The sequence below is a fragment of the Belonocnema kinseyi genome, chromosome 2 (genome assembly GCF_010883055.1).
Source record: "Belonocnema kinseyi isolate 2016_QV_RU_SX_M_011 chromosome 2, B_treatae_v1, whole genome shotgun sequence".
NCBI lineage: Eukaryota > Metazoa > Arthropoda > Insecta > Hymenoptera > Cynipidae > Belonocnema > Belonocnema kinseyi.
This window is the reverse complement of record NC_046658.1, coordinates 168868257-168892697: the sequence shown is the minus strand read 5'-3', so window position 1 is coordinate 168892697 and position 24441 is coordinate 168868257. Positions and strand designations below refer to the sequence as shown.

The 24441-nt window shown below is 21.7% G+C and overlaps 1 protein-coding gene across 2 annotated transcripts; it reads left to right on the top strand.

The window, feature by feature from the left end:
• The first annotated feature begins 1254 nt into the window (after window positions 1-1254).
• LOC117168337 (mortality factor 4-like protein 1) lies at window positions 1255-22596 on the top strand. 2 transcript variants are annotated; one of them, XM_033353916.1, is made up of 6 exons: window positions 1255-1380; window positions 1559-1676; window positions 6745-7050; window positions 13069-13284; window positions 17800-17969; window positions 22225-22596. In XM_033353916.1, the coding sequence occupies exons 1-6, from the start codon at window positions 1353-1355 to the stop codon at window positions 22401-22403; spliced, it is 1017 nt and encodes a 338-aa protein (XP_033209807.1). In that variant the 5' UTR covers window positions 1255-1352; the 3' UTR covers window positions 22404-22596. The 2 variants fall into 2 exon arrangements, with proteins under 2 accessions (XP_033209807.1, XP_033209806.1); XM_033353915.1 differs by having other exon boundaries at window positions 1255-1407.
• The last annotated feature ends 1845 nt before the right edge of the window (window positions 22597-24441 follow it).

Below are 24441 nucleotides of genomic sequence, written 5' to 3'. Positions count from 1 at the left end.
TACGAAAATTGTTTTAAATTTCCTTGAAAAATTAATGTTTTTTGAAAATAAAAAATTATTTTGAATTTTTTCAGGGATTCTGAGAAACTTTCTTTATTTCCTTGAAACCTTTCAAAAAAACCTACATTATATTCTTTTTCAAAATTTTAGGAAATCGTTTGAAATCTTTTGATATCTTTCTCAATTTTGTCAGAAAATTCATTTTTTTAAATAAAAAAATCATTTTTTAAATGATCTTTTAAAAAAATATACTCACGAAGCCTTTCAAAATTCTTAAAAACCTTTTTTTATCTACAAATCTTGAAAACTCGAACAATGTTTCATAATCCATTGTTTCACAATTTTTTAATTAACTATTCAATTGAAAACGTTCCAAATTAAATCATTTTAAATTAGGTACAATTTAAAAAAAGGACAACATTTTGAATGTAATGAAAAATAATTTAACTTGTATCATCTAATATTTCACTAAAATAAACTATATATCTTTTAAATCTTTTGAAATGTTTTAAAATATTTTTTAATTTTCTTTAATAATTAATTGGATAAAATAAAGAATCATTGGAATTTTTTCCAGGAATTAAGAAAAATCATTGTTTACTTGAAACCTTTAAAAATTCACAAGGAGTTTATATACAATCGTCTACATTCTTTCATATTTTAGGAAGTCATTTGGAATTATTTTAATATTTTAAAATATTTTCTTAAAATTATTTTTTCAAAATTGAAAAAAATGTAATTTTCCCTAGAACCGTGATAAATAAACTTTATTATATCAATAAATTTACAATTTTCATTAAAAAATTTATCTTCTATCAATAATAATGTTTACAAACATTCAGAAAGAAATTTCATCAAGGTGTTATGAATAGAAAGCATTTAAAATTTTATAACATTTTTATAACATTTTCATAATTTTTATAACAAGTTAAGAACATAATTATAAATAATAAATAAATAATAATATTCCATTATGAGTTTATTTATATTTAACCATATAATTCAAATTTATTCATGTAAATATTTAAATAATTAATTAATATTATCAAAATTAATGATTGCCTTTGTTGTTAAAGAATCATGTATGAATTTTCTTTTTTTGAATTAAATGCTTAGAATTAAAATTCATCACTGCAGATTTTGATTTAGAAATTTCCCGGAAATTCAAAAGAACGAACTGAAAACCCCCGCCAAATTTTTGGCCATAAAAATGGCGCAAATCTGGTTATCGGCGGCAGTTCGGCTTCGCGGCTTCGATGCGGACCTAACCTCAAATAGCCGCTGTCATTCTGTCAAGTGGTTATGAGTGTTGTCTAGTTTTGTCGCTGAAAATTTGATTTTGCGTGCATGAAATGCCACCGAAATGCAAATTTCAAGAAGGTACAAGTCGCAGATTGTTTAATACAGGTTCGAATTTGTATTTGGGATCAAGTTTGAGGTGGTTTATCGCAGAAATCGGGGTTTGATTTCGGAGTGTAAACAACGTCGAAACCTGTATATTTTCTTCGGTGTTCATTTGACAGGTTTTGTATTTGTTTTGTATTTTTGCTTTCCTCAGGAGAAAAAGTGTTGTGCTTTCATGGACCTTTGATTTATGAAGCGAAATGCCTCAAGTCTCAAGTCACAAAGGAAAAGCAGATCAAATATTTCATTCACTACGCTGGTTGGAACAAAAAGTGAGTTTTTAATCATTTTTTATCAAAAAGAAAAAAAAACAGTGGCCATTTAGAGGGGAAATAAAAAAGCCAGAAAATGATTGTAAATTGAGTTCTATTCTAGGCTATTTTTTATTTTTTTCCATAAAAATATCAGTAAATCAAGTTGTAAAATGACTTAAATATTTTTTAAATGTTGATTTTTTTTTTTATAAAAAAGTTGATTTTAATTTTCTGTTACAAACTTTTATCATAACTATAGGGAAAACCGAGAAACGACAGTGAATTTATTCTTTGACCGAGAATTTGACAAATTTTTAGAAGAAAAAGAAATCTTTTTAACTTTCATTTCAACAGGTTTTTAAATAATTAGTTAAATTTTTATCTTTTTCATCTTACTAATTCGTCGTTTCTTCCATTATGATTCATTCCATTGTTTCGAATGGAATAAAAAAAATTAAACTTGTATCATTTCTGGATGAAAGCCATTAAAATAGATTTTTTTTTTAATTTTTAGAAATCTTTTCAAATCTTAAATTATTTTTAAAAGTCTTTAAAAACATCCAGATTTAAAAGAATTAAACTGTAAATAAAATAAATATCTTTTTAAATAATTCGAATTTTTCATAAAATTTGAGACAATTCTTTCCAAATAAAAAAAAATTGTTTAGAATCTTTTTTGTTCTCTTGAATCATTCAAAATTCTTAAAAAAATCTATACATATTTTGTTTAAATCTTCCAAAATCTGCAGATTGTTTAAAATTTTTTACAATCTTTTCAAGTGTAAAAATCATTTAAAATCTTTAAAAGGTTTATACATTTTTTGTTTGAAATCTCAAAAAATCTAAATTTGTTTAAAATTTGTTGAAATATCTTCAAATAAAAAACTATTGTTGAATCTTCTAAAATTTTCAAATTCAAAACGTTTTAACCGTAAATAAACTAAACTAAATATCTTTTAAAATGATTCGAATTTTCATAAATTTTTTGAAAATTCTTTTAAAATTAAAATAATTGCTTTAAAATTTTCCAAATTTTTTTTCGACATTTTAAAAAACGTTTAAAAATCTTTTTTAATTTCCTTTAAAAATTAATTTTCCAAAATAAAAAGTCGAGTTTTAGATTAAGAAAATGAATAATATTAATAATAAAATTAGTAAATAAACTAAACTAAATATCTTTACAAATGATTTGATTTGTGAAATTTCTTCCAAAATATAAAAAAAATGCCTTAAAATTTTCGGGAATCGTTTGAAACATTTTTATAAATATTTTGACATTATTTTAGACCCTTTGAAATCTTTTTCAATTGACTTAAAAAATTAACTTTCCGAAAAAAAAAATTATTCCAAATTTTCCCTGGAATCTTGAAAAAATAATTTAGTTTTCTTGGAATCGTTCAGAATTCTTAAAAACTTTATAGATTTTTCGTTCAAAATCTTAAAAATGGACATTTTGTTTAAAATTTTTTGAAATTTTCAAACTTTTCCCAAATTGATGAAAAAATGTTTCAAAATGAAAACTATTTCCTTCGAAACTTTGAAATTTCTTTTCGAAATTTTTCAAAACTAAAAAATTCCAGACTGAAATTTGGTCAATTTAAAAAAAAAGAGTTGAAATTCTATTGTTTCTAATTGAAAGTGTTTAAAATTGAACAATTTTATTTTAAATTGAAGAATCTTGAAACTGAATTAATTCAGATAAAAATTTTTAAAATAAGACAATTTAAAAAAAATTTTAATGGAATATATTCAGATTATGATTTTCAAAATTGGATTATTTAAAATTCAAAGGAACTAAAATTTTATGTTTTTTTTAATTGAAAAATTTCTAAACTGAATGAAATTGTCATTTTTTTTTTAAGACATATTTCGAAAATACAACAATTTCAAGACGTTGAAAGTGGAATATTTTCAGATTGTAATTTTGAAAATTGTATTATTTATAATTAAATGCGTTCAAAATTGAAATATTTCGAATTAAAAGTTTTTGAAATTTAAATTTTTTTATCGAAATCATTAACATTTAAAAATTTGTGACAAAAATGTTTAAAATTGGACAATTTCATTAAAAAAGCGTTCAAATTCTATCATTTCTAATTCAAAGTGTTCATAATTGAACAATTTTATTTTGAATTTAATATTTTCAGATTAGAATTTTTAAAAATCGGATTATTTAAAATTAAAAATAAATTAAATTGTATTATTTCTAGTTAAAATCGTTAAAAAATGAATAATTTGAAATTTAAAAATCTCGAAAATTGGACAATTTTGAAAACATTATAATTTAACATTAAATCAGTCAACTTTTTGGTTAAAAATTAAATTATTTGATTAAAGTCACCTTTTTCTCGGAAATTCAACTATTTTTTTTTACATTCACCTTTTCGGATAGGAAAATCATCCGTTTGAGTTGAAAATTTATCTTTTCGTATAGAAAATAAATTTTGTTTGGTTAAAAATTAATCTTTCTTGATTGAAAATAAATTTTTTGTTGGTAAATGCGTCTCTGGATGAAAAGCTCGACCTCTTGGTTTGAAAATTCGCCTTTATGGTAGAAATTTGATATTCTTAGCTTGAAAATTCAACATTTAAAATTTTTATTTCTAAGCTTACATTTGTAATTTAAAGAATTTTAAAATGCTTTCTTAAATACTTGAACAAATAAAAAATAAAAGCCTTTGATGTTGAAAATTTTAGATAAAAAACATTTTCATTTAATAAATAAATACATTTTTTAAAATTCATGTGTGGCTGAAAGTTTATAAACTATTTTCAACTTAAGAATAACTTCAGAATGATATATTCTCAGTTAAAGGATTTTATTGAATTAAAAATATTGTTTCAGTCTAAAATGCAAATATTTAAAAACCAAATATTTCAAAGTAAAGAATCTTGAAATGAATTGTTTGAAATAGAAAACGTGGAATCGTTAAAATTTCGAAGAGCCTTTAAACTTTGAACGTTACAATTTTAATTGTTTTATTTGAAAAATGCTTAATTTGTGAGTAACATTTTTAATTTTTTATGTTTAATTTACAAATAAACATTTACAGAACAAATTTGAGTAATTTTTAGAGATAATTAGGAGTTTAAAAATATTAAAAATTATCTTGCAAATTTCAGAAAGTTTTCCTAAAAACTTCTAGAATCTTTTTTGAAAATTTTGTTTAAATATTTGAAAAACTTTTTAAATATTCTCTCTAAATTATTTTTCATAATGAAAAATTATTTTTTAATTTTCCTAGGAATCTTAAGAAATTTTTTTTATTCTTTTGAAGCCTTTCACAATTTTTGAAAAGAATCTAATTCTTTTCTTTAAAATCTGCGAAAATCTACATTTTGTTTTATATTAGGCTATCATTTCAAGTTTTACATTGAGTTTGAATCTTTTCAAAACAGACATATTTAAGAGTTCTAAAAAAATTTCCAAAATAATTTAAAATTTAAAACTGATTCTAGATTTCTGAAGTTTGTGAATTAAAATTTTGAAGCTTTCCAAAGATTGTTTAAAAATTTGTCTTTGTGGGTTGAAAATTAAACTTCTTGTTAAAAACTTCAATTACATATTTTATTCGAAAGACTTTTTTTTCGGAATTTCAACTCTTGTTTAAACGTTCGCCTTTTCGGATAGAAAATCATCCATTTGGATTGAAAATTGATCTTTTATTGTGGAAACCTAATATTTTTTGGTTAAGAATTAATCTTTCTCTATGGAAAATAAAGTTTTTTTTTCAGAAAATTCGACTCTTTTCATAAAAATTTATTCCACTTGGATTGAAAATGCGTCTTTTATGGTAGATGGTAAAATATTCATTTTCTTGGATTGAAAATCCAACCATTTGTTTGAAATTTTCATCTTTCTAATTTGAAAATTCAACTTCTTGTTTAAAAATCTAATTGTTTTATTAATAAGTTATATTTTTTTCGGAAATTCATCCGGTTTTTTAACATTCCCTTTTCGTCAAAGAAATTGCATCCTTATGGATTTGAAATTCAACTTTTTGTTTAAAAATTAAATTGTTTTATTAAAAAGTAATTGTTTTTTCTCTCGGAAATTCAATTGTTTTTCTAATCATCGCTTTTTGGGATAGAAAATTCCACTTTTTGGTTACTAATTCAATTATTTTATTAAACAGTCATTGTTTTTTTCTTAATTTCAACTACTTTCTTTTAACATTCGCGTTCTGGTGTAGAAAAATCATACTTTTCTGTTGAAAATTCATCTTTTATTTTGAAAAAGCAATCTTTTTTGTTTAAAAATTAATCTTTCTTGGTTGAAAATAAATATTTGTTGGAAAATTCGTCTCTTTTGATTTTTATTTAGCATTCTCCTTTTGGGCTTGAATTATATGGGGTCGTATTTTTTTGTTAAAAATATATTTTGTTGTTGTTGAAAATTCGTCTCTTTTGATGGAAAGTTCGTCCTCCTGGATTGAAAATTCCTCTTTTATGTTAGAAAAGTCATCTTTTTGACTTGAAAATTGAACCATTTGGTTGACAAATTATATTTGAAGGTTGTAATTTTAATTTCTTGTATAACAATTCAATTCTCTTATTAAAAAGTAATTTTGTCAGAAATGTAACTGTTTTATTTTAAAATTCGCATTTTGGGATGGAAAAATCATCCTTTTGGATTGGAAATTAATTGTTGTTACTTAAAAATAAAGTTTTTTGAAAAATACTTCTCTTCAATGGAAAGTTCGTCCTCTTGGATTGAAAATTTTTTTTTTAAGGTAGAAATGTCATCTTTCTGACTTGAAAATTCAACCATTTGATTGAAAATTCATAAATGCAGGTTTTAATAAATCTTCTTGATTAAAAATTCAATTATCTGATTAAAAAATCATTTCGTCGGAAGTTTAAATGTTTTATTTCAACATTCGCCTTTTGGGATGGAAAAATCATGCTTTCGGATTGAAAATTCATCTTTTATTTTGGAAAAGCAATCTTTTCTAGTTAGAAAATAATCTTTCATCCTTAAAAATAAAATGTTTTTTGTGTTTGAAAATTCCTCTCTTTGATGGAAAATTCGTCTCTTATCGTAGAAAAGTCATCTGATTTGAGTGTTTTTTTTTCTTCTAAATAGTTGGGACGAATGGGTGCCAGAAGGTAGAGTTTTGAAGTACAACGAAGCGAATTGCCAGAAGCAGCGGGAAGTTCAGCGGGCCCATTCGAATCAGCAGTCATCCCAGAAAAGCAGGAAAAGTGCGACAGCGACAAAAACACAAGGGCGTAAAAGCGAAGGTGGCCGGGAAAAGGACAGCGATAGTCGAGCTAGCACACCTGTCGCTAATGTTGAAAAAGGAACAGGTCGTTCTGGAAAATACGGCAGTGGATCACTCACATCCACTTCTCACGATTCGATATCAGAAGCTCCACGAAAACGACGAGGGTACAGATTTATTTTCATATTTTCGGGGTAGCTGCAGATCAGGGAATTTAAAAATGGTCATGGAAAATCTGAAAAAGTATAAAGTTAATTAAATCCTATTGTTTAAAAAAATAATCTTTTTTAGTTGAAAATTTAAATTTTGGATTGAGAATTCTTAAATTTTGTTAAAAATTCGTTTTTCTCCGGTAGGAATTAATCTTTTTGTTCAAAAATTTAACAACAAGGTTTTAAAGTTAAACTACTTTATTAAAAAATTTTTAAAAATTGTTTCTTAAGAATTTAACTTTTCATTTGAGAATTCTTGAATTTGTTTAAAAATTCATCTTTTTGGTAGAAAATTTAAACTGCTTTATTAAAAATAAAAAATTTTCTTTTTTAAAAAATTACATTTTTGACTGAGTGAGAATTCTTTAATTTGGTTGAAAATTCTTTTTTTTTCGGTTGAAAATTAATATTTTGGGTTAAAACTTTAACAACTAGGTTTTACAGTTAAACTACTTTCTTAAAAAAAATTTAAATTCTTATTAAATTTGTCTTTTTTGGAAATAAATTAATGCTTCTGTTTAAAAAATAATTTTTTTTAGTTGAAAATTCAACTTTTTGGTTAAGAATTCTTGAATTTCGTTAAAAATTCGTTTTTTAACGGTGGAAAATTAACCTGATTGTTTAAAAATTCATCTTTTTGTTTAAAAAATTAAACACTAATTTTTAAATTTAAACAAATTTCTTAAAAATTAAAAAAAAATGTCTCGAAAATCCAACTTTTTGGTTGAGAATTCTTGAATTTTGTTTAAAATTATATTTTTTCGGTGGAAAATCAACCTTTTTGTTTGAAAATATAACTTTTTGGTTAAAAATCTAACAACTAGGGTTTTTCAAGTTAAACTACTTTCTCAAAAATTAAAATATTCTCTTTCTTTGTCAAAAACTCAAGTTTTTGGTTGAAAATTCTTGAATTTTTTCAAAAATTAAATTTTTCGGTGGAAAATTAACCTTTTTTTTTAAAAAATTCATCTTTTTCGTTGAAAATTAAAATTTTTTTTAAATAAAACAATTTCTTTCTTTTAAAAAACTATAATTTTGTTAAAAATTCGGTTTCTTTGGGTAGGAAATTAATCTTTTTGTTTAAAAATGTAACAACTTGATTTTAAAGTTAAACTACTTTCTTCAGAATAAAAAAAAAATCAAATTTCTTTTTTAAAAATTCAACTTTTTGGTTAAGAATTCTTGAATTTGGTTAAAAATTCGTTTTCTTCTGTAGAATATTAATCTTTTTGCTTAAAAATTCTTCTTTACCGTTATAAAATTAAATCACTTTCTTAAAAATAATTTATAATTTATTTTTGTTCTAAAAATAATAATAAATTTTTCTTTCTTTATTAAAAATTCAATTTTTTGGTTAAATATGATTGAATTTTGTTGAAAATTTGTTTTTCGTCGGTGAAAAATTAACCTGATTGTTTAAAAATTCATCTTTTTGCTCAAAAAATTAAACACTAATTTTTAGAGTTAAACAACTTTCTTAAAAATTAAAAAAAAATGTCTCGAAAATCCAACTTTTTGGTTGAGAATTCTTGAATTTTGTTTAAAATTATATTTTTTCGGGAGAAATTTAACCTTTTTGTTGAAAAATGTATGTTTTTGGTTGATAATTTAATTTATTTTCTTAAAAATAATGTTTAATTTCTTTTCTTCATAAACATAAAAATAAATTTTTCTATCTTAGAATTTCAAAATTTTGCTTGAGAATTCTTGAATTTGAATGAAAATTCTTCTTTTTTTTTTAATAGAAAATTAATCCTTTTTTTTTTAATTCGTTTTTTTCGGTAGTAAATTGATCTTTTTGCTTGAAAATTTAACTTTTTGGTTAAAAATTTAATAACTAGGTTTTTTAAGGTTAAACTACTTTCTCAAAAATTAGAAAAATTCTCTTTCTCTGTCAACAATTCAACTTTTTGGTTGAGAATTCTTGGATTTTATTAAAAATTATAAATTTTTGTATAAAAAATTTAAAAAAGTAGCTTTTAATGTTGAACTACTTTTTTAAAAATGAAAAAATTTTCTTTCTTTATTAAAAATTCATGAATTTGATTGAAAATCCGTCTTTGTTTGAAGTAAATGCATCCTTTTGTTTAATCAATCATATTTTTTAGTTGAAAATTCAACGTTTTAGTTGATAATTCTTGAATTTTGTTAAAAATTCGTCTTTTTTGGTAAAAAATTAATCCTTTTGTTTAAAAATTCGTTGTTTTTTGTAGTAAATTGATCTTTCTGTTTAAAAATTTAACAACCCGGTTTTAACTTTCTTAAAAATTAAAAAAATTTTCTTTCTTTATGAAAAATTCAACTTTATGGTTGAAAATTCTTGAATTTTATTAAAAATTCATTTTTTTCGGTAGAAAATTAATATTTTAGGTTAAAAATTAATTTTTTTTTTAAAAAATTATCAAATAGGTTTTAAAGTTAAACAACTTTCTTAAAAATTGAAAAAAAATTCGTTCTTAAATATTCAATTTTTTGGTTGAGAATTCTTGAAATTTAAAAAAAATTTGTTTTCTTCTGTAGAATATTAATCTTTTTGTTTAAAAATGCATCTTTACGGTTAAAAATTTAAACTACTGCCTTAAAAATATTTTCTAATTTATTTTCTTTCTAGAAATAAAAATAAATTTTTCAATTAAAAATTCATCTTTTGGCTTTGAGATTTCTTTATTTTTGTTAAAAATTCGTTTTTTCGGTAGAAAACTAATATTTTGAGTTAAAACTTTAACAACTAGGTTTTAAAGTTAAACAACTTCATTACAAATTAAAAAAATTCTTTCTTTCTTATACAGTTCGTTTTTTTTGTTTGTTTTTTAAAAATAAATTTAACATGTTTTTAAGTTCAACTACTTACTTAAAAAATTTTTAAAATATCTTTCTTAAGAATTCAATTTTTTGTTTGAGAATTCTTCAATTTGCTTAAGAATTCGTTTTTGCCAGTAGATAATTAATATTTTTGTTTAAAAATTTAACAACTAGATTTTAAAGTTAAACTACTTTCTTAAAAATTTAACTTTCTGGTTTAGAATTCTTGAATTTTGTTAAAAAATTGTTTTCTTCAGTAGAAAATTAATCTTATTGTTTAAAAATTCATCTTTACAGTTAAAAAAATTAAACTACTGTCTTAAAAATATTTTTTCATATATTTTCTTTCTAAAAATAAAGTTAATTTTTCTTTCTTTGTTAAAAATTCTACCTTTTGCTTGAGAATTCTTGAATTTCATTGAAAATTTGTCTTTTTTGGTAGAAAATTAATCCTTCCGTTGAAAAATTCTTTTTTTCGGAAGTAATTTGACCTATTTGTTCAAAAATTAATCATTTTGGTTAAAAATTTAACAACTCGGTTCTAAAGTTAAACTACTTTCTTAAAAATTAAAAAAATTCTCTTTCTTTATTCAAAATTCGATTTTTTCAGTTGGAAATTCTTGAATTTTGTTAACGAATCGTTTTTTTTACTGTGGAAAATTAACCTAATTGTTTAAAAATTCATCTTTTTGTTTAAAAAGATTTAAGAACATAGTTTTAAAGTTAAACTACTTTCTTAGAAATCAAAAAATCAAATATCTTTCATGAAAATTCAACTTTTTGATTCAGAATCCGCGAATTTGATTGAAAACTCGTCTTTTTTGGTAGTCAATTAATCTTTTTTATTTAAAATTTAACACCTAGGTCGAGAATTCTTTAATTTTGTTAAAAATTCGTCTTTTTCGGTATAAAATTAATCTTTTTGTATAAAAATTTAGCAACTAGGTTTTAAAGTTAAACAACTTTATTTAAAATTTAAAAAATTCTTTCTTTCTCATTCAATTCGTCTTTTGGATAAAATTTAATCCTTTTGTCTAAAAAATCATCTTTTTAAGTTCAAAATTCAACTTCTTGGTTGAAAATTCTTTAATTTTGGTAAAAATTATATTTTTCGATGGAAAATTAACCTTTTTCTTAAAAAATTCATCTTTTTGGTAACTAATTTAAACTACTTTCTTAAAAATAAGAATAAATTTTTATTTCTTAACAATTTTAATTTTTGACTGAGGATTCTTTAATTTTGTTAAAAATTCGTTTTTTTCGATAGATAATTAATCTTTTTGTTTAAAAATTTAACATCTAGGTTTCAAAGTTGAACTAGTTTCTTCAAAATTAAAAAAATTCTCTTTCTTTTGTAAAAATTCAACGTTTTGGTTGAAAATTCTTGAATTTTGTAAAGAAAATTCGTTTTTTACGGTGGAAAAGTAACCTGATTGTTTAAAAATCCATCTTATTTCTAACAAAATTAACAACTAGGTTTTAAAGTTAGACTATTTTCTTAAAGACTAAAAAAAAATTATCGTTCTTAAGAATTCAACATTTTGTTTGGGAACTCTTGAATTTGATTGAAAATTAGTTGTTTTTTGGTAGTTAATTAATCATTTTGTTCAATAATTGAACTTTTTGGTTAAAAATTTAACACCTAGGTTTTTAAAAGTTAAAAACAAATTCTTTTTATTTTTTATAAGTTCAACTTTTCGTTTGAGAATTCTTTAATTTTGTTAATTTTTTTTGGCAGAAAATGAATCTTTTTGGTTACAAATTTAAAAAGTGGGTTTTAAAGTTAAACTAATTTTTAAAAATGGAAAATTCTCTTTCTTTATTAAAAATTCAACTTTTTGGTTGAAAATTCTTGAATTTGTTTAAAAATTCGTTTTTTTAGGGTTCGAAATTAACCTGATTGGTTAAAAACTCAAGTTTCTTGTTAAAAATTAAACTACTTTCTAACAAATATAAAATAATATTTTCTTTCTTTAGTACAAATAGAAGTTTTTTGTTGAGAATTCTTGAATTTGATTTAAAATTCATCTTTTTTGGTTGTAAATTAATCCTTTTGTTTAAAAATTTATTTTGTTTAGTTGAAAACTAAACTTTTTGGTTAAAATTCTTGAATTTTGTTTAAAATACTTCTTTTTCTGTAGAAAATTAATCTTTTTGTTTAAAAATTTATCTTTTTAGTTGAAAACTTAAAAACTAGGGTTTAAAGTTAAACTACTTTCTTAAAAATTAATTTAAAAAATTCTATTTCTTTCTTAAAACTATAAGTTTTTGGTTGAGAATTTTTGAATTTGATTGAAAATTCATCGTTTTTTGTTGTTATTTATTCCTTTTGTTTAAAAAATCATCTTTTTTAGTTGAAAATTCAACTTTTTGGTTGAGAATTCTGTAATTTTTTAAAGAATTCGTTGTATTCGTTAGAAAATTAATATTTTTGATTAAAAATTTAGAATCTAGGTTTTAAAGTTAAACTACTTTCTTCAAAATTTTTTAAAATTTGTTCCTAAGTTAAATTTTGTTTTTGAACAAAAAATTTAGCTATTTCATTTTAATTTGAAATTTAACCTTTTTAGTTTAAAATTCAACTTTTTTCTTGAAAATTCGTCTTTTTTTGGTAGAAAAGTAATCTCATTAGCTGAAACTTCATCTTTTTAGTAAAAAATTTGTTTATTGACTGAAAAATGCCTCTGATTTGAAAAATTAACTCTTGTTAAAAATTCCTTTTTTTTTATTAATTTCTTTGATTGGAAAGTTAATCATTCCTATTTTGGTTCAAAATTTATCTCTTGGAGTTGAAAATTGAATTTTTTACTTGTCTTTTAGTACAACATAATTCTTCTTGGTTTGAAATTTAACTATTTTGTCAATAATTTTTTTATTTTTTTATTCATAATTATTTTTTCTGACTTAAGCGTGATCTATTTCAGTTAAGACTTTATATATTAAAATGAAAATTCATTTTTCTTGGTAGAAAATGTATCTATTTATTTGAAAATGTTTGAACTCCAAGTTGTAATTAATTAAAAATAAATGTAGAAACAAACATTCCATTTTGAAGCCATCTGATTGAGAAAATTCCAGTTTTTTTTTCGAGAAACGCTGATTCTTCTTTTTTCTACGATTAACAAATTAACACAGCTTTTCAAAACTAATAGTCAATTAATTTAATTGCAGCCGATTGGAAGCGTCTGGCGAGTCAGAGGAATTCTTCGTTAAAGTGGAATTCAAAATTATAATACCGGATGAATTAAAGCTTCTACTGGTTGAAGAAAGTGAGGCTCTGATGAAAAACAAAAAGTTGCCGTCTCTTCCAATGCGAATAACGGTCGAGAAAATTCTGAATGATTTTGTAGAGTTTCAGGAAACTGGGGATATGAATGACTCGAGCAGGTAATTTTTTTTTTAGTTTCGGGGCGATCCATAATCTACGTTACAAAAAAAAATATCCCCTTTTTTTAAGAATTCTTTTTTTTTTCAAGAAACTTTACCTTTATTTTTAGTTAAAAGTTCTTTTTTTTTTTTGTTGAAAAATCTAATATTATATTTTATTTCGGAATTCATCTCATTTTTTCAATGATTCTATTATTTGGACGAATTTTTATTTTGTTGAAAGTTTAACTACTTTCTTAAAAATTAATGAATGCATGTATTGCATTCCAAAATTTGTCTTTCTGGTAGAAAATTAAACAACTATTTGGTTAACAATTAATTTTTTTGTTGGAAATTTATATTTTCAGGTTTAAAATTCAATAGTTTTGTTGAAAATTCTTCATGGTTAAGCAAGCATATATTTTTCTTTGGTTTAATGATTCTTTTTTTGTTTTAAAAATTTAACTCTTATGTTTAAAACTCGTATTCTTTGTTTGAATTAAACGATGTCTTATTTTTAATAAAAATCTTACTGTTAAAAAGTTATAATTTTATTTGGAAATTCATGTATCTGATGCAAATAAATTTGGTTTGTTTGTAAATTTTTATTTTTGGCTTGAAAATGAATATTTTTTTTGTTGAAATCTCTTCTTTTTGACTTTAAAATTTAACAATTTTTTTTACAATTCATGTATTTTGTTGAAAATTCTAAATGGTCCGAAAATAATCTTTTTTTTTTTTAAATTAAATTATTTGGTTGAATGTAAAACTAATTTATTAAAAATTCATTTCTTTGCTTAAAATTCAACTCTTGTTAAAAATTCGTCTTTTTTGGTTGAATCAACTTTTCTTGATTTTTAATTAAAATATTTTTTGGTTTAATATGCAAAATTTTAATCGAAAATTCAACTATATGGTTGAAAATTAATTTTTTGGTTGTAAATTTTTATTTCCAGTTTCAAAAATACCATTTACTTTGTTGTTGTTAAAAATGCGTCTTTTCGTCTTCAAACTTCAACAATTTTCTTGAAAGTTGTTAATGGTTAAACAATCATTATTTTCTTGAAACTGAAATTCTTTATTTTTTCTTGAAGATTCATAATTTTAGTTGAAAATCCATTGTTTTGTTGTTAAAAATTGATACTTTTTGGTTAAATTTCAATGTTTCTGATTTTAAATTAAAATATTTTTGGTTAAATATTCATAATTTTAGTCGAAAATTCAACTATTTGCTTTAAAATTAATTTTTTTTTGTAAATTTATATTTTCAGGTTGATAAGTCAATTTTTTTGTTAAAAATTCGTCTTTGTGGTTCAACTTTTCTGTTGAAAATTATTTTTTTTCCTGAAGATTCATAATTTTATTTAATAATTCATTTTATTGTTGAAAATTCAACGTTCATGTTGAAAACTCATTTTTGTTTTAAATTCAACTGTTAGATTTAAAGTTTTTGTTGTAAATTTTTATTTTTGGTTTGAAAATTAATTTTTTGTGGTTGAAGTCTTTTCTTTTGACTTCAAAGTTCATTATTTTTGTTCGTAATTCATATGTTTTGTTGAAAATTAATTTCTTCGGTTAAAATTCCACTCTTGTTAAAAGTTGGTCTTTTTTGCTTGAATCAACTGTTTTTTATTTTAAATTACAATATTTTTTACTTGAATATTCAAAATTTTAATCGAGAATTTAACTAGTATGTTTAAAATAATTTTTTTGCTGGAAATTCATATTTTCAGGTTTAAAATTCAATTTTTTTGTAAAAAATTCTTCATTTTGGCTTCATAATTTAACAATTTTATCAAAAATTATTATATTTTGTTGACAATTCTAATGGTTAAACAATCTTTTTTTTTAAACTTAAATCATTTGGTTGAATGTTCAACTATTGTGTTGAAATATTTTTTTCTTGAAGATTCATCATTTTAGTTGAAAATACATTATTTTGTTGTTAAAAATTGGTAATTTTTGGTTAAATTTCTTACTTCAAAATTCAACAATTTTGTTGAAAATTAATTTCTTCGATCAAAATTTATTTGGTTAAATCAACTGTTTTTTATTTTAAATTAAAATATTTTTTGCTTGAATATTCGAAATTTTAATCTAAAGTTCAACTACGTGGCTTAAAATAAAAATTTTTGCTGAAAATTGATATTTTCAGGTTTAAAAAACAATTTTTTAGTAGAAAATTCGTCTTTTTGGCTTCAAAATTCAATAGTTTTATTGAAAATTTTTAATGGTTAAACAATCTTTTTTTTAACTTAAATTATTCAGTTGAATGTTCAACTATTGTGTTGCAACATTTTTTTTTTTTTAAGATTCATAATTCTAGTCGAAAATCCAACTATTTGCTTAACAATTTTTTTTTTTAATTAATATTTTCAGGTTGAAAATTAAATTTTTGTTGTTGAAAATTCGTCTTTGTGGTTCATCTATTCTGTTAAAAATTAATTTTTTCTCAAGATTCATAATTTTATTTAATAATTCATTTTTTGTTTTGAAAATTCAACTCTTAGGTTGAAAACTCGTATTTTTTGTTTGAATTAAACTGTTTTCGATTTTAAATTAAAATCTTTTTGGTTAAAAGTTCATAATTTTAGCTGGAAATTCATGTGTTTGGTGCAAATAAATTTTTTTTGGTTGAAATTTCTTCGTTTTGACTTTAAAAGTAAAAAATTTTTTTTTACAATTCATGTATTTTGTTGAAAATTCTTAATGGTTCGAAAATAATCTTTTTTTTTTAATTAAATTATTTGGTTGAATGTTAACCTAATTTATTCAAAATTAATTTCTTTGGTTGAAATGCAACTCTTTTTGAAAATTCTGCTTTTTTGGTTGAATCAACTCTTCTTGATTTTTAATTAAAATATTTTTGGGTTTAATATGTAAAATTTAAATCCAAAATTCAACTATTTGATTTAAAATTAACTCTTTCTTTTTGTTTGTAGAAAATTCGTCTGTTTGGCTTCAAAATTCAACAATTTTGTTTAAAGTTTTTAAACGCTAGAACATCACCTTTTTTTGAAAATTAAACTATAGGGCTTAATGCTTAACTATTATGTTGAAAATTCGTATTTTTTCAATTAAACTTTTTTTTTTAATTATTATTTTTTTTAGTTGAAGATTCATACTTTCAGTTGAAAAATTATGTATCTGGTGAAAATTTATTTTGTTTTTGTTGTGAATTTATATTTTCGGGTTGAAAATTCTATTTTTTTTGCAGAAAATTCGTCTTTGGCTTCAAAATTCAAAAATTTGGTTGGAAATTTGCAATCGTTAAAAAATCACCCTTTTTCTTAAAAATTAAACTATCGGACTTCATGCTTAACTATTATGTTGAAAAACAATTTTTTTCCTGAAGATTTATAATTTTAATTGAAAATTCATTTCTTTGTTTAAAATTTAACTCTGGTTGAAAATTTCTCTTTTTTGGTCGAATTCAACATTTTTTGATTGTAAGTTAAAATTATTTTTAGTTGACGATTCATAATTTTATTTAAATATTCATGTATTTGGTTAAAAATTAATTTTTTTGTTGTGAATTTATATTTTCGGGTTGAAAATTCATTTTTTTCTAGAAAATTCGTCTTTTTTTACTTTAAATTTAACAATTTTGTTAAAAATTTATGTATTTTGTTAAAAATTCGTTTTTTTAAATAACAATTAATCTTTTTGTGAAAAAGTAATATTTTTGGTTGAAAGTTTGCCATCTTTGTTAATAATTCATTTTCCAATTAAAGATTGATCTCTTAGTTTAAAAATTTAACTATTTTGTTAAAATTTTGTTTTTTTGTTGGTTTAAAATTAATTTTTTATTCGTCATTTTAACTTTTCTATTTAATTATTTCTAATTTTTTTACTTATTATTTATTTTAACTATTGATTAAAAATTAATTGTTTCATCTCTAGATTTGTCTTCTATTTCTCCTTGAAAATCCCTGTATCGTACTGGAAATTGATCTTTTTTAAATTAATTTTTTTAACTGAAAATTTAATGATCCCATTTTTTGTTGAAGACTTATCTTTTTTCGTTGATTTTAACTGAATGAAAATTTGTTGCTTTTTGTGCTGAAAAGTAATTTTTCTAACTAAAAAGTTAACTAAACTTTTTTGTTTATTGTTGGTTGAATATTGATCTTTTTTAGTTGAAATTTCAACTATTTTGTTGAAAGATCAATTATTTTGTTGAAAATTTAATTATTATGTTAAATTCATTTTTTTTTAAATCGAAAATTCAACTTTTTATTTGAAAATTCGTCCTTTTGGATTTAAATTTCATCTCTTATCATAGAAAATTCATCTTTCTTGGTTGAAAATGAACTGTTTTGTTGTGTAAAATTCTCTGTATTCAAAAAAAATCTTCTTCTTTGCTAGAAATTTAAACTATTTGTTTTTTAATGCAATTGTCAGTTTAAAAATTAATTTCTTTTGTTGAAATTTCGTCTTAAATCTAAGGTTTTTATAAACAGATTTAATTAGAAAAACTGTGAAATTGATGAATAAATTTTTTTTTTTTTAATAAATAATTCTTTCTCTGAACAGGGAGAGTGCGTTGGAAGTGACGAAAGGCATTCGAGAATACTTCAATCTCACGCTTGGCCTTCAATTACTCTACAAATGGGAACGATTGCAATTCGAGGACATAACCAGAGAAAATCCGGACTCTTTGCCTAGTCAATTGTACGGGGCGTTTCACTTACTTCGCCTGTTTGGTAAATAAAATTACGTTTTCAGGGTGGCTACTAGACCCGAGAACCCGAAAATAACAGTGAATTTATTTATTTTTTTTGCCTGGTATTTTACAAATTTTTAGAAGAAAAAAATCTATTAGTTGAAAAATTATTCATTTTAGGTCTTCAATTTTAAAGCAAAAAAATGTATTTAGAAGAATTTTAAAATGCAGTTTTGAAGGATTGATTAATTACAAAGTAGGCGCATTTGAAAATGAAAATTTTTGATAAAAAAAAACTATTCCATGTTTTGTTGAAAATCTATATTTCTTTTGTTAATAATTTATCTTTTTGTTCTGTAGAAAATTTATATTCTGGGGTAAAGTTTTATCTTTTTGGTTAAAAAATAATTTTGTTGATTGAAATTTTAATTATTTGATTGAAAATTCGTTTTTAAAAATGTAATTTAATTTTTTGAACTGTAAATTTCACTATTCAATTCTTTGTTGAAAATTTGTCGTTTTGGCAGAAACTTAATCTTCGTGGTTAAAAATTGAACTATTTTTTTGAAAACATTTTTTTTATATTTAATATTCAACTATTTGGTTAAATATTCGTTTTTTTTTTGGAAATGTCATCTTTTTTGTTAAAATTTTTTTTTTTCTTGAAAATTCATTTATTTTGTTGGAAATTCGTCCTTTTTTGTTAAAAAAGTAATCTCATTTGTTTAAACTTCACCTTTTTGATTGAAAATTAAAATATTTGCTGTTAAATATCAACTATTATGCTTTTCTTTGAGAGTTCATTTTTTTGTTAAGATTCATATTATTGATAGAAAAATTAACTATATTGTATAAAAAAATTCAGTTTAAATACCTTTTTTGGCTTGAGAATTAATTTTTTTGTAACTAAAAATTGAAATCTTCCATTTTTAGTTGAAATTTACCTTTTTCAGTTGAAAATTTTACTATTTGGATGAAAAATTCATATATTTTGTTGAAAATTCATGTACTTGGTTGAAAATTGGATTTTTTTGTCAGAAAATTCAACTAATTTGTAATTTCAAAATCTTTTACTCAGAAATTTTCTCATTTCATATCTTCATTTTTCCATAAAATAGTTACAGTTTTAGCCAAAATAAGTTAAATTATTTAAAAATTAAAACTTAATTTTCTGCAAAAAAATGCATTTTCAGATAAAAAAAAGAGAAATGAGTATGAATTTTTAAACAAAAAAGGCGAATTTTCAACAAAAAAGTTGACCTTCTCAACAAAAAAGACGAATTTTCCAGGAGGCAGTTGAATTATTATAAAAAAATTGGAATTTTCCATTAAAAAAATTTATTTCCAACTAAACAGTCGAATTTTCGACCAAATAGTAGAATTTTCTTTCAAACTGGAAAAATTTCCAGCCAAAAAGACGAACATATTGTATAAAAAAAGTTGAATTTTTTACTTGAATATATAAAATTCCAACAAAAAAGTTAATTTTCAACCAACTCGAGAAATTTTCTACAAAAAAGGTGCATTGTTAACTAAAAAAATGTTTAATTTCTACAAAAGTAGGTGAAATTTTTAATTAAAAGTCGACTTTTCAACAAAAGTGTTGAATTTGCTAATTATTTTTTCCGACAAAAAAAAATTTAACCAGATTGTTTAATTTTTATTCTAAAAAGACGAATTTTTTAGCAAATTATTGAATTTTAAACGGGAAATATAAAATTTATACTAAAAGAAATGCATTTTATAACCAAAAAGTCGAATTAAATTTTTTTTATAGTTTTTAAGGTTTTATGAATATATTTTCGGGTATCCTTTAAAGTTATAAAATATTTTTAATTCCTTAGAAATTTCTAAAATCTGGAAAAAAGAATTGTAAAAAGAATCTGGAAGATTTTGAGAAAATTCTGGAAATCTTTTAAAGTGTTTTAACATTTTTTTAATATTATTTCAAAATTAATTTTTTTTTTAATGACTTCACATTTTTTAAGCAAACTTTTTAAATCTTTCAAAATTCTTAAAAAGCCTTTTTCGAAATCTTCCAAAATTTATATTTGCTTTTTAAAAAATTTAAACATTTTTAAAAAATTTGTATTTCGAAATCTTCCAAAATTATTTTTGAATCGTTTCAAAATTTCGAAATATCTTAAATTTACTGGTATTTTTTCTGAAATTTTGGAATCTTGCAGAATTTCCAAATTTGTCATCAAAATTTTCTACATTCTTTTTCTAAATTTTGGGAAATATTTTGTATTCTCTTGAAATCTTCTAAAGCTGCAAAAATTTTTTAAAATGATTCGGATTTGTTTAAAAATTTTTTTAAATCTGCAATAGTAAAAATTAATTTTTTGCAATAAAAAAATCTTTCAAAATTTTCCAAAGAATCTTAAGAAACTTTTTTTATTCTCTTGAAATCTCTCAAAATTCTTTAAAAAACTGATTTTCTTTTCAAAAATCGACACTTTGTTTTAAAGTTTTTATTGGTTTTAAAGCTTTTCCAATCTTCTAAATCTTCTCAATATATTTTTTAAATTAAGCAAATTTTTAATATAAAAAAATCTTCTGAAATCATAGAAAATATTTTTAAATATTAAAAAAAAAAACTTTTAAGTCTTCAAAAATCTACTTAGTCGAATCTTTCTAAATTTGTGCAAAATTTTAAAATTAAAAAAACAAACTCTTGGAAAATCGTGTAACATATTTGAAAATCTTTTTCAATTTTTTCCTAGAATTTTTTTTTCAAAATAAATAATCATTTGAAATTCCCCCATGAATCTTTCCCAAAATCAAAAATTATTTGAAATTTTTTGCAAGATGTTTAAAAAATTTATTTTTTTTGTGAAAATCTTCCAAAATTAGTTTTGAATCGTTTCAAAATGTCGAAATATCTCTTAAACTCACTAGAATTTTTTTCTAAAATTTTAAAATCTTACAAAACTGGAAAATTTTTCTTCAAAATCCATTCTTTTTCAAAGATTTAGGAAACTTTTTGAAATATTTTTTAGTTTTTTCTTAGAATTCATTTTTCTAAATAAATAATCATTTGAAATTTCCCCACGTATGTTTTTCTAAAATTATTTCATATTTTCTCTTGAAACCTTTCAAAATTCTTAAAAAGCTTCGTTTCTAAAAATTTTCCAAAATTTTTTTCTCAATATCTCTTAAATGTACTGGGATTTTTTCAAAAATTTCGGAATCTTGCAGAATTTAAAAATTTGTTATCAAAATCTTCTACTTTCTTTTTCCAAATTTTAGGAAACTTTTTGAAATATTTTTAAAATTCTGCATAAATAAAAATTAGTTTTTTGCAATAAAAAAAGTCAATCAAAATTTTTCCAGGAATCTTAAGAAACTTTTTTTATTCTTTTGAATTCTCTCAAAATTCTTTAAAAACTGATTTTCTTTCCAAAAACGTACGTTTTGTTTTAAATTTTTTTCCTAACTTCTGAATTTTCTAAATATCTTTTTGAAATTAAGCAAATTTTTAATCTAAAAAAATTGCCCTAAAATCTTTCGGGTTCTTTTTTTTTACAATTTTTAAAATCTTCTGAAATCCTTGAAAATATTTTTAAATATTAAAAAATTAATTTTTTAGTCTTCAAAAATCTACTTAGTCGAATTTTTCTAAATTTATGTAAATTTTCAAAATTAAGAAGAAACCTTTGGAAAATCGTTTAACATATTTGAAAGTCTTTTTCAATATTCTCCTCGAATTTATTTTTGAAAGTAAATAATCATTTGAAATTTCCCTATGAATCTTTCCCAAAATCAAAAATTATTGGAATTTGTTTGCAGGAATCTTGAGAAAAATTCGTTATTTTCTCGAAACCTTTCAAAATGTTTAAACATTTTTGTTTTTCGAAACCTTCCAAAATTATATTTAAAATTGTTTCTAAATATTTCTTAAATTTACTGGGATTTTTTAAAAAAATTTTGGAATCTTGTAAAATTTAAACATTTTTCTTTAAAATCTTTTACATTCTTTTTCGAAATTTTAGCTTTTGAAACTTTTGAGGTTTTGAATTAGAAATTTCTCAACAAAACTGGTTAAAGCTTCAATTTTAAAATTCCAAAAAGTTCCACTTGGCGTTCTATAATTTGCAGTTCAGTTTTGATCACTTAATATGAAAAAAATTTCAGATTCATGGTTTTTTTTAACATCCATGACTGTGAAAAGTGTGTCTGAGTCGGGAAAAGACGTAGAATTTTTTCCTCGATTAAAGCAGCCACCCTGTATTTTAATTGAATGGACTTTTCTGAAATTTGTTTATTAATTTGATGTCTTTGATAAATTTCAGTGAAACTTGGAAATATGCTCTCATTTATTGAAATGGACGAGAGAAGCATTCACCTTTTGTCGATTCGCTTTCATGACTTTCTTCAGTATTTACTAAAGAACAGAGAGAATCTTTTTAATCTTGAACAAGACTACATAGAATCATCCCTGGATTATCAACGCCGAAATGCTCAATGTTAGATATTTCATTATTAGTTTTTAATTCGATTCTTATATTCTCGAGGAATTCCAAACAATTGTGTTTCACATACAATGTATGTATATATGGTTTATATAAATTTTTAGATTAAGATTCGAATATTTGAAACAATGGCATATTTTTACATTAAATCGTTTATTTATCGGAAACAATTAAAGTTATTTCTAACTCGTATTTTCTTCGTTTATTCTTTCATAAAATATCAGTACATATATTTCTATATTATTATTTAAAAAACATTTAATAGAATTTCGAAAACCTATTTATTTGTTTAAAGTTTTTGAACACTTAAATTTGAAATTAATTTCGATTCTAAGACCTGAGAAGATATTAATTAATTAAATTTGGATGATTTTGATGAATTTTTTGATGATTTGATGATGAGTCCGTTTAAAAGAGTTTTATGACTTTTAGAATTTTTAAGAAATGAAAAAATATTTGATATAATTTCAGAAATAACAGACTCGGTTTTTTTCGAAACATATTTCATAATTTTAAAAGTTTCAGATTTTTTTTCTAAATTAATAGAAATCTTTTGAAGTACTTCAAAATGTTCTCTGAAGTCCTTATTTAAAAATCTAAGAAAAGCTTTATTAAAAAGGTAATGAATTTTTTTCGAAATCTTTAAAAATATACATTTTATTTTAAATGTCAAATAATTTTAAAATTTTTAATCTTTAAATCGTTTCAAAATTTCGAAATATCGTAAATTTACTGGAATTGTTCCAGAAATTTTGGAATCTTGCAGAATTTCAAAATTTATCATCAAAATTTTCGACATTCTTTTTCCAAATTTTAGGAAATAATTTGTATTCTCTTAAAATTTTCTAAAGCTGCAAAAATCTTCTAAATTAAACTCCTAAATTCTTTTGAAATTAAACGAATTTTTCGTATATAAAATTCTGCATAATTAGAAAAATTGCTCTAAAATATCTTTTGAAATCTTTTTAAATATTTTGTTTTCTAAATTAACTTGTCAACATGTTTAAAAATCTACACTTGTTGGTAAAATTTATTTATTTTTTTCAATTTCAAATTATTCTTTTCTAAAACTTTGTAAAATTGCACAATTTTGTTTTAAAATCTTCTATAGTCTTTTTGCACATTTTGAAAAATAATTTGAACTGTTTGAAAATCTTTTTTGATTGTTTTTTTAAAATTTATATTTCAAAATAAAAAATCCTTTAAAAATTTCCAAGGAATCTTCAGGAAAATTCTTCATGCTTTTGAAACACAGTAACGTCTTTGAAAAGTTTCGGAGAATTTTTCATAATGTTGAAAATTCTACATTTTGTTTAAAATTTTTGAAATATTTTTTAATTAAAAATTTTTTAAAATCTTTTCATTCTACACTTTTTCGAAATTTGGGAAAATATTTTAAAATTTTACAATTTTTTTAATAGTTTCAAAACTTCTGAAACTTTTAATACTCTTTTAAGCCAAGTTGATTAAAAAAATTTGAAACATCTCCCGTAATTAAAAAATTGCCTTAAAACCATTCAGATTTTTTTTCTCGAATTTAATAGAAATTATTTGAAGTAATTTTAATTTTTCTTAGAAATCTTTTTTAAAAAGCTGAAAAAAGCTTTCCTTAAAAATCTACTGATTTTTTGTTGTTAAAATTATTAAAAATATACATTTTAATTTAAAAATTTCAAACCTTTAAATTTTCAAATATTTTTGAGTCTTTGTTAAACTTCTCGAATTTGTTATAAAATTTTCTAAAATAATAAAATTTCACTTTAAAATCTGCTATGGTTTTCTTTTCTCTAAAAATTTTAGAAAACTATTTGAACCTCTAAATATCTTAAAATATTCCAGATTTCTTTACTCAAAAATGAATGAGATCATTTTAAAGTTTCTTAGAAAATTATTTTTAAAAAATAAAAAAAATCATTTGAAGTTTTCCCATGAAACATTATTTTAAAGTATCTAAAAATTCGGAAAAAGTTAGTGTTTTTTTGCTTAGAAATCTTCAAAAATCTGCATTTTGTTTTAAATTAGAAATTGTTATAAAAT

Bases quoted from the DNA above. Each gene is read 5' to 3' on its own strand.
- LOC117168337 (XM_033353915.1), top strand. From the start codon at position 1,353: ATGCCACCGAAATGCAAATTTCAAGAAGGTACAAGTCGCAGATTGTTT. The intron at 1,677-6,744 runs GTGAGTTTTTAA...TCTTCTAAATAG, and splicing joins TACGCTGGTTGGAACAAAAA to TTGGGACGAATGGGTGCCAG. The intron at 7,051-13,068 runs GTACAGATTTAT...ATTTAATTGCAG, and splicing joins GCTCCACGAAAACGACGAGG to CCGATTGGAAGCGTCTGGCG.